Raw genomic sequence first — 10,428 nt, 5'->3', positions numbered from 1 at the left:
CCTGCTACCAACTGAAAAGAAAATGTCCTGTGACTGACCCACTGAGTGATTCACTGGCACCTCCAGAAGGATTTCACACCTGTTAGGAAGCTCAGTAAGGCTTAGTGCATATTGGGACTGAGTGGGGTGTGTATAAGGAGCTGCATCCCTCCATTAATGTGGTCTGTACGGTGCATAAGAAAGCAACTGTAGGGACCAAAGGTACAATCCACACCTCAGTGAATATTGTAAGACCCTCACTAAAGTAGAAACTAGCTGTTATTTAACAGCTTGTAACAAAATCAGATGCTCACAGATATGTTCTAAAAGCATCTTGATTATCTCTGTAAGAAATTCTGCTTTCCTTCAATGTTGGTGCTGCCTATGCTGTGGGGGCTGCTGATTTCTTTACATGCTCCAGTCTCAGAGGTTTTTGGTTGGTTACCTCCTAAAATGGCCCAGGCATGCATATGTACTGGATTCTGTCCTTCCTTCCCATGATCAGAGGTCTCTGGTGAACCAGCTCAGCAGTGCTGGCGATGACTTCAACAGCAAGGAAGCCCTATCGCTTGTGACTATTATCTCCACTTTGTCCAAGCTACTGGAGCCCTCCTCTCCACAGGTACTTAGCAGAGCTAGTGATTGGTGAGAATGTGTGTGGTGCTGGCACTAGTGGGGTCTGGAAGCCCATGATACACTGGGAGAAGGTAGTCATCTTGGTTTGATTGCAGACCCCCAGATGGTGAGAGGAAGACTTTGAAATGTTCATTCCCCTCTGTGCTTGCAAGCAGACCAAACGCTGCCAGGATAACTGGCAGCCAAACATTAGCCTACAACACCGAATGCCTTCAGGTATGACACGTTTTAGGAAGGCTAAATTCATGAGGGAGCAGTAGCACTGGCTGGAGCCCTGCATAATCTCGGCAGATGCTGTACATGCTTCCCTGTGATACCTCTACTAATTCTCCTTTATTATTTGTATTGTGGTACCACCTAGAGCCCCTACCCCTATTGTGCCGGTGCTGTCCAGTCGTGACAAAGAGACAGCCCCTCCATCCTGATCTCCATCCTCCTGCTGTGGCAGTCCAGACCCCCTGCACACCTCTGCCAGTGCACCTTAATCCTGACCTGCAGCAATCCCTGCCCTTCTGCAGAAGTCCTGGCCCCGCCCCACACACACCTCAAACCTGGACTACAGTATCCCTGCTACCTGGCCTCCTGACTAGTAGCTTCTAATCATGCTGAAGTGTGGTGTTTCTTCTATTTGGGAACAGATCCACTGGGGGCCTCTCTAGCCCCAGCTCTTCAAGGAAGAATGGTTGAGTGCTTAGCCCCTCTAACTCACACATACAACGTTTAAAGGGCTAGAGTAAGGGAGACCAAATTTTACCCAGCCAACGGCCATATTGAAAATTTGCCAGGAACATGAAGGCCTCACTTACTTTGGATTAAATGGAGTAGACTGTAGTTACTCTTCTCTTCAGTAAGAGGCTGCGTCCAGGGGAGACCACAGACCCTCATGTGCAATGCGTCATCTTGAAACAAGCATCTACCACTCTTCACTAGGTGTAGAGCTCCACAGACCCTGTCAGGGCATCTGTCTGCTAGAGGTGCCTCTGTTGATTTCCATGGATGGTTGGCTACCATTGTGCTGAGAGTATTTCTTGAATTCAGACCAATTTTTTTCAGTTTAGCATTGTCTTTGTGACTGCATTCATGTAAAACCCCTGTCCCCTTGTGTAGTTCATACAGTTGTTCTCCTGGACAGTCAAGATTTGCAAGGAAAACAATCTGGGTGAGTAAGATTTTTAGAGTAAATTCAGACTTGAGGTACTAATGTCAATGGAGTTGCATCTGCTCACAATAGATCTGAATTTGAGCCTTTGATACTGTGCTCCTGAGTTCCTCTTCCATTCATCCCTTTGATGGGTTCAAGCTCAAAGCCTTGTTTTATTGACAAATGCAATGGATTTGTAGAAAATAGTATGGGATGTGCTAGAGCCACTTTAGAGTTGTCTTTGGTGGCTCTAGCAGGCTGAATGTTGGGTGTGAATCTTTAATTTCACCTCCCTCCCCTCCTCCAGTAAGCATGTCAAGACTGTATTTTGTTCTGCAAAGATAGCCTCTCTTCTTGGACTTGGTGTCCCGGCTTATGGTCGCTCAACTGCTTGCTGATGACTAGAAATTCCAACATCTCCCCTTTTACCTTGCAGTGCAGTAGCATTTGCCTCCTAGTCACCATTCCCCTATGAGCTGACGGGTCCAATCTACCTCATTTCCCCCTTGAAGTATATATTATTTGAAATACCTCATGTCTCTAACTTCCTGATCTGACTAAGCATAAGCTAAGGGGAATGGAGGGCAGGGATGTAGGGTCAGAGCTAAGGCTGTTTGTGGAACCTTAACTGCAAATTGCCTGACTTCCAAGCTCCTCTTTTGTAACTACAGTGTTTTAACAAGGGTTTAATGCAGTGTGTCTCTGTACAGGCTACGCTGTCTCTCTCTCCTGAAAATGTAGGCTATAGTAAAATGCATGCTTGATCTCATCCTAGCAGGATGTCTGACAGTCCTTGAAAAGCCAGTGGAGTGTCATTCCTAGTGACTGTCATTTCCTCTCCTTTCTTGCAGAGGATGCTCCTTGCTGTAAGGGTTTGCTGACCCTGCTCTTCAATCTCCACGTTCTCTACAAGAGCCCTGTCGGCCTGCTGCGTGAGCTCGCCCAGGATATCCACGCTCACCTTGGAGACATAGATCAGGTGCGGCCCAGAACTCTCAGTGTAAGCTTAGCATCTCCTGGTGCTGCCAAGGCCGAGGTGGAGTGTGTCTGAGCAGCATCCCTGGAAGAAGCCCCAAATCCATGCAGCATGTGACTGAATCCAAAGATTTGATTATCAGAGAGTCTCTCTTTCCCCACAGGATATGGAAGTGGAGAATCAATCACATTTTGCTATTGTGAACATCAAGACAGCAGCCCCTACTGCCTGTGTGAGTTGGAACAGTATATGTAAGACCCAGTCTCTCTGCTACTACTGTGCAGCTGGTGCCAAGACTCACCTTGGTACGTGTGGGCTGCAGAACTTCTAATGTGCTAAACTATGTTCCAAAAACCTGTTTTGCTTTCTCTTTTTTTCTTAGCTGCTGGTCCTGGCTCAAGCAGACAAGGTCCTTGAAGAGGTGGATTGGCTGATCAAGAAGCTTAAGAACCACTTGGTATTGGACATATCAGGTAATGAAATGACCCTCTGCTTTGCAATGGCCTTAGAGCGCCACAAAAGAAAGATAGAGATAGATAGCAAGGAAACACCTCACTATTTTGAACAGCCAACTTACTAAGACTGCTTTTCAACATAGATGGTGAAGGCGCCTCCCTGGTGCTGGTGCCAGGAGGGAAATGTAAGAGTTGACATCCCTTACACTGATTCATCCTATACACATACTCACTCACTCACACACTCTCTCTCTCTCTCTCCCCCATCCCTCCTCTCACATGAAGATGGACATTTGTATTTCACAATCTTTAGTATTGTGTTGATTGCTGGAAACTGGGTTTTGGGATAAATATATGCAGGCTGCATGTGACTTCAGGAGAAAGCTGCATGTCTAATTGTGGTGGGGAGGAGCAGGAAGGGTCACTGGACTGAACCTATATGTCCAATGGCAGGGAACAAGGGGCTACTGCTAGCTCACTGATCAGAGCAGATTACATCTTAGTTCTGAGAAGGGTAGAAGTGGGGGCTTTTTAGCACCACTTTTAGCAAAATGTGCACTGATTTTTACTTCACTTCCCCCAAAGCGTCAGTGTGTATGTGCTGTGGCTGTATCTATCTCTTTTTTTTTTTTTAGAAGACTCCTCTCAGGCATCAAGCCAGATCCAGTCTCTGGAGAAGGCTATAATCCTGCAGCTGGGGACACTGCTGACGGCTTACCATGAGCTGGTGCAAACAGCCCTTCCTGCAGGGAGCTGTGTGGACACTCTGCTGAGAAGCCTTAACAAGACTTACACCATTCTCACCTCCCTCATCAAACATGTGAGTGCTCTTGTGCTGAACTGGCAGGATGGGATTTAAACATCTCTGCCCATTCCCCACAACAAGCTAACAGTGGCAGCAGCTCATCTGCGGCTTGGGACTGTCAACATGATGTAGTCATGCCAATCCTCACCCTCCTCCAGTGGCAACATGCACATGAGTCTCCTGGCCTCTAGGTGGTGGCGGCAGCTAGCAAAGATGAAGGGTGCCTCTCTCCTGCTTAGTAGGTAAGGGTAGAGCTGCTGCCCTTGGCTGGGAGTGACTCTTGCATGCTTTGTAATCTTGCAGGCCCCTCACTGGAGAACCATGTGTCATTCACACTATGCAACTCCCCCCCACCCCATCCCATCCATGGCTTGACACCTTAGCACATAAGGACTGACCAATGGCCCATCTAGTCTGAGATGATGCTTTGGAGGAAGGCAAAGAATTCCCTATGCCCCTGGGCAGTAGTGACATGTGTGGGGAATGCGTCCTCTGTCCCACTGGAGACCAGCTTACACCCTGATAGTTCCTGTAACTTCCATCCTAACTAGTGTGGGCTGCAGAGGTTCTTCCTATAGGCACTCATACAGTGCAGTATGGTTGTTCCAACCTCAGAAACATGTAGCCCAGTGGTTCTCAACCAGGGGTACGTGTACACTTGGGGGTACGCATAAGTCTTCCAGGGGGTACATCAACTCATCTAGATATTTGCCTAGTTTTACAACAGGCTACATAAAAAGCATTAGTAAAGTCAGTACAAACTCAAATTTCATACAGACAAAATGAGAAAGGCAGCATTTTTTCAGTAATAGTGTGCTTGTGACGCTTTTGTATTTTTGTGTCTGATTTTGTAAGCAAGTAGTTTTTAAGTGAGGTGAAACTTGGGGGTACACACGACAAATCAGATTCCTGAAAGGGGTACAGTAGTCTGGAAAGGTTGAAAACCACTGATCTAGCCTGCACTGCAGTGAACATCCCCCTTGCTCACAATCCCTCCTTTGCCTCCTAACATTTGCACAGGACAGGAACTTCACTTTGCCATGTCCAAGTAAGGTGTGACTGCATCAGAGAAGGGTAACCCTTTCCCCCTAAGTGGGGAAGCAATTAGCCCTCTGAGCACAGGGAGCCTTCATGATGCTTTTGTCTGAATTCCCTCTCCCATGTGCTCAGGGGGCCAAGGAATGTCACAGAGTGAATTGTCTCCAGCACTTGCCTGGAAAGACAGGTTTCAGGGGATGAATGGAGGTGTCTGAAGGAAGCTCACTCTCTTGTGTATTTCTTGCAGTATCTCCAAGTTTGCCGCAGTGGCCTGGGCACAATTTCAGGGAGGCTGGAAAAGCTGGTGAGTGCCACCTTATTATGCTGAGGGATGAGCGCACTCACTTGTGTCAGGAATAACACTGGTATCTCGGCTCCTTCATAGGTGAAGCTCTCCGGTTCCCATTTGACTCCACAGTGTTACGCCTTCATCACATATGTACAGGTAAGTGGGCTAAGTTTCCTGTGAAACACATGCTTCAGCACGAAAGGGGGGTATCAGGAACAATGAGAAAATCAGCAGTGCCTGTTTCTGAACCCTCCATGGTGTGCCCCGAGGCTGTGATCATTCCAAACTTCAGCTTACCCTATATAAGCATGGCAAGAGACACATTGTTCTTCAGTAACGAATGGATTAAACTTCTACGCAGACAGAGCAAGAATATTGATTTCAGCTTGGGAAAAGGAGGGAAGTGGCTGGTGTGCTGGTCTTTAAGCCATGTGTTAGATCACTTTCTATTTATATGCACGTGTGGATACTGACATGTGGCTTCTTTGGGCAAGTTTGGTATTACTATTAACAGCAAATGGAAGAGACTCTCCAAATACAACACAGCCACACATCATACACATTAATATAATTGGCAATCTCTGCTCAAGGTGATGGTGTGGGTCAGGATTAAGGTACTTTGACAGATATGTCTATGTATGGTTGAGCAAGGGGTGCTTCAGGTCAGGACCAAGGGGCATTGCCAGAGCCACGTTGGGGAGACCAGAGCTGGAATTACAGGGGGAGCTGTAGCTCAGGGTTAAGTTATGTTGGCAGAGTTGGGGAGGAATGGGGGAAAGCTTGCATAAACACCTATCCCTGGCTCTGGCAGTGCTATTAGCGTCTCACTTTTATAAACCTCCAAATCCCGCAGTGAACTGTTAACATTGCACTAGCCGCAAAGAGGACATTTGTCTGCCATGACTTGGCTACGGGCTGTTCTTGCTAGTCCTATGATGCCGTGCCCTGTGCTTTCTTCCTTCAGAACATCCACAGCGAAAGCCTGAGCTTTGCAGGGGAGAAGAAAAAGAAGAGAGAGGATGAAACTGCTGCAATTGCTACAGTCATGGTGAGCTTGATTCACTCCCTGTTAGAATCTGGTTGCATGCAGTGGATATAGCAGTGGTGTTGATTGTTGAGATTTTTATCATGAAGCTTGTGATGTTTGGTGTTTTCTTAAAGCTCCGTCTCTGGAAGGCAGGTAAATATACCACAAACTCAGCTTTCATTTAAGTAAAAACAAAGTTTGTAGCCCTCCTGGCTGTGGAGAAGTTTGAAAATATACCCCAAGTATACCCTAAAGGCTCAAAAAAACAAGGCAAACAACAAGAACCTGACTTTTTTTAATCTCCTGATTTTTTTGGTGCTTGACTGATTATTTTGAACATTTGGGGTTGGCAATACTAGCACATTTCTGTTTCAATGTGCTGACTGGCTCTTTGTGCTGTTGGAGTGTCTTGAGAAAGATGGAGCATTTCATTTGACTAAATTAGGTCAATAATTGCAAGTGAAAGTGACTGAGTTGGAAAAGTGAGAGTGGGAATTGGAGGGTTAGTCACACTGCTTAAAGGTGCGTGACCCTTCCTGACCCTTCATATTCATCAAAAGCATTTTACTATCTGCTGTTAAGTTTACAGCTGGTCAAATTTCAGACACTCCTGTGCCATTCAAGTGAACCAGTGCTTTGATGATGATAAGCAGTGAGGATAGCAAAGACAATGACTTCCTCACTGCTCCCTGAACATAAGGTGATGCTGCTAAGGACAGCAGATTTACCTGGAGTTGGATGCTGCCTCCTGGTTGGTTATTAGAAATGAAGGTCATAACAGAAAATAAATGGAGCAGAAATGCAGAGAGTCAGAAATGGGTGCTGCCTAATGGAAAAACCCAGCTCGGGAATGGTCAGAAGAAAAGAGTTCAAAGCCATGGAGAAGTACCATGGAATACCTGCTCCAAAGGTACTCCTGATCCAGTCAGTTTAAAAACAATCCTGAACCTAAATTGGCAAGGTTTGGTATGGAGTCAATACTTGCTACAAAGGAAGGGATGGTGTCAGTGGTGTGGTACTGATGTAGTTCACTGACAGTCTGGAGTTGTCTGAACCAGAGATGGGCTAGAATTATAGTAATGATGCATCATGTTCACCGTGTTCACTGAAGGTAGGATGAGAAGTAATGGGCATAATCTGCAGTAAGGGAAATTTAGGTTAGCTATTAGGAAAAACTTTCTAATTATAAGGGTAGTTAAGCTCAGAAATAGGCTTCCAAGGGAGGTGGACAAACACCTGTCAGGGATGGTCTAGGTTTACTTGGTCCTGCCTCAGCCTAGGGAGCTGGATTTGATGATCTCTCTAGGTCCCTTCCATTTCCATGACTACGTCCCTTGACATGAGAAAGTGGAGTTCTGTATAATGCCTTTAAGCAATTGGCAACTGTGGTAAATAGGTTTTTAAATCTCTTCCATTCGGTTATGGAGATCCAGGCTGATGGCTGCAATTTGAGGATCATACGAATGTGTGCATTGTTACATACCTGGGCTGCTCACACTGCATTAAGTTTACTATGGGAACCTTCAGAGTTCGCTTCCAACCTTCCTTTTTTTGTATTATAGGCCAAGGTGCTTCGGGAGACCAAGCCAATCCCAAACCTGATTTTTGCTATAGAGCAATATGAGAAATTCCTTATCCATCTCTCCAAAAAGTCGAAGGTAATCTGCCCTCCTCTCCAGCAGTCTGTGGCTGTGTGTGGCTGAAGGACAGATGACACACGTACAGCAAAGCAACATCAGTGTGAAAGGCTGTCTTGCCTCTACTTGGTTTTCGAAATGAATGTTACTACTGCGGTTATCAATGCAACTTGCCATAGAAGAAATTAACCATCATGGCACCTTTCTCACAAATCCTGGCCTGACTTTCTATTCTAAATTGACGTTACATTCAGCCAGCTGGCATCAATGCAGGCACTTGGAGAAGCATAAGCTTTCTGACGACTTAGTCATTTTGTATTTTCTTGTTGAGTAGAAACTGAAAGGGTTAATGCCATTGTTCTGCCCATTCATCTCAAGTGGCGTGAAAGAACCATTCCTAGCCAAGGCTCTCAGCTGAGATGACATCAGGGTAATATACACATTTAGGGTTCCTGCCTACTCCTACCTCCTTAAAAAATCCATAAGGTAGGTAGCTTTGCCCATTTGAAAGTGGTGGGAGGGGATGTTGAACACACCCCGGATGAAAGAAAGGGTGAGTGAAAACATCAGTCTGTCACCTAGACTTTGCCCCAGGCACACACTGTTATTGGGAGGAAGGTGAGCTAGGACTCTGCCCTGGCACTAAGGGGAGGAGCGGACAGTGGTAGAAAGCTGCATTACAACAGGTATTCATGCTGTAGCATTCTCTCCTAGCAATCAGCCTTGAAATACTCATTTTCTTTTCGTAGGTGAACTTGATGCAGTACATGAAGCTGAGCACCTCCCGGGACTTCCGCATCAACGCGTCCACGCTGGAGAGTGCGCTGCAGGAGAAGAACACTGAAGATGCTGAGAATGAACCAGACAATGACCAGGTCAGAACTCACAAGAGCAAATGCCAGGGCTCATGGAGGCCACTCTCTCTAAGATCCAGCTGAGGCTGGGCTTTCCTTGAGCGTGTGTTAAATCAGTGTAAAGTGAGCCTACCCTAGTTCCATCTTTACAGGGGAACCCCTAATTTACTATCTGCCCATTTAATGAGTGAAATGGTAGAGACCCCACTCGGCTGAGCTAAGCAACACACTGTCATGTCACAGGGATGGCACTTTGCCCTGATCCAGTTTTCACTTAATATGCCAGTTTTATTTTAAACTGAGACATTATATACAGTACTTTAGAAAAGCCCACATATTAATTCTGCTGTGTGTTCCCCATAACTATTGATTTTCTAGCATGGGTGAAAAAAATCAGGTTTGACTTGTGCCTTTAAACTCTTAATGCTTCCTGGCTTTAGGACTGTCAGTGGTTATAGATTTCTCTTAACTCAGTGACACTCATGCTGCATTTTGTAGACTACTATTGGCCCAACAGGCTTGTACCTAAGATGGGGGAGTGTGTGTCCAGGATCAAAGAACTCTTATAAAGTGCTCTGCAGAACAAAAACTTCAAGAGAAGCACTGCCTTAGCTTGCTTTCCATTCCTGTAGTGTAAAGGGGCCCTTTCCTCATTTCCAGTGCTGAAAGCAGAGTAGCATATTGGCCTTTCTTAAGCTCCCCGGGAAAGGAATCTGTTCCCCTCTGACTGATGCATTCGTGAGAGTGCTAGAATGGCCTGGTTCCTAGAGGCTTAATCGGTTTGTTCCCTTAAGAATCTACTGTAACACAACAGTGGTCAGCACCCTTTTGGAGTAGACACTACAAACAAAATAAGGAGGCTCCTGCCTCAGAGCTTATACTCAGTCTGATTTCCAGATAAAATAAGCATGCATTAATGGGGCTTTTACCAGTGGCAGTATCTGTGTAAGGAACACTGGTCCTGATGTGGAAAGAAGAGAGCTAGTTCCCATTCTGTGATTGGTTTCTTGAAGTAGATAAACTGTTATGAGGTTAGAACCACAGAAGCCTGTTTTTCAGTAGCATAACTCGTGCTTTTATTGATATTCCTTCCCCCCTAGACTGTTGCAGCAGAACAGCCAGCTGAGAGCCAGGAACCCAAAAAGAAGAGACGACGAAAAAAATAGAGCTCCTGCCGCCTTGTCAGAGGAACACTCACCTGGCCCCGCTTTTCTGTTGCAGACTGGCAGCAATGCCCTGGACAACTGTACCTATAAAGCACTTGTTCTGGCAGTGGAAAATAACGCGTACTCATGAACTCTCCCTGGGCCGCTTGAGCTATGCTGGCCCAGTGATGCACAGTCTGGGCAAGACCTTGTATTTTACAGCTAAAAAGTCAGCCTTGGGTAGGCTGTTTGGACACTGTTCTGGGAGCTGCCTTTGCCATTAGAATGGGCTGCTTCAACGGAGTCCTCCCCCTCAGCCAAGTCCCTTCTTCTTAGAGCAAGACAAGATTAGTCACCTGGGCTGGTTTGCTACCTGGAGCCCTGCCCTTGCAAGGACCCCCAAGCATTGGCATTCCCTGCCAATAAGTTAACTGTTTGAGAGTCTG

The 10,428-nt window shown here is 46.2% G+C and overlaps 1 protein-coding gene across 3 annotated transcripts in view; it reads left to right on the top strand.

Moving 5' to 3' along the window:
* FANCI (FA complementation group I) overlaps window positions 1-10,023 on the top strand; it is a 36,658-nt gene extending 26,635 nt beyond the window's left edge. For 2 of the 3 annotated variants that reach the window (XM_026648335.1, XM_026648334.1), the window contains 12 exons: window positions 485-601; window positions 1,723-1,774; window positions 2,608-2,735; window positions 2,896-2,964; window positions 3,115-3,205; window positions 3,823-4,007; window positions 5,278-5,334; window positions 5,416-5,475; window positions 6,284-6,367; window positions 7,909-8,004; window positions 8,733-8,858; window positions 9,938-10,023. In XM_026648335.1, the coding sequence (XP_026504120.1) occupies window positions 485-601; window positions 1,723-1,774; window positions 2,608-2,735; window positions 2,896-2,964; window positions 3,115-3,205; window positions 3,823-4,007; window positions 5,278-5,334; window positions 5,416-5,475; window positions 6,284-6,367; window positions 7,909-8,004; window positions 8,733-8,858; window positions 9,938-10,003 (1,131 nt within the window). In that variant the 3' untranslated portion in view covers window positions 10,004-10,023. The remainder of the gene's footprint in view (window positions 1-484; window positions 602-1,722; window positions 1,775-2,607; window positions 2,736-2,895; window positions 2,965-3,114; window positions 3,206-3,822; window positions 4,008-5,277; window positions 5,335-5,415; window positions 5,476-6,283; window positions 6,368-7,908; window positions 8,005-8,732; window positions 8,859-9,937) is intronic. The other variant, XM_026648336.1, reaches the window with a different exon arrangement.
* The last annotated feature ends 405 nt before the right edge of the window (window positions 10,024-10,428 follow it).

Source organism: Terrapene carolina, unplaced genomic scaffold, assembly GCF_002925995.2.
Source record: "Terrapene carolina triunguis isolate 2854851 unplaced genomic scaffold, T_m_triunguis-2.0 Scaffold67, whole genome shotgun sequence".
NCBI lineage: Eukaryota > Metazoa > Chordata > Testudines > Emydidae > Terrapene > Terrapene triunguis.
Note: the sequence above shows the minus strand (reverse complement) of the source record. Positions and strands in the feature narration are given on the sequence as shown.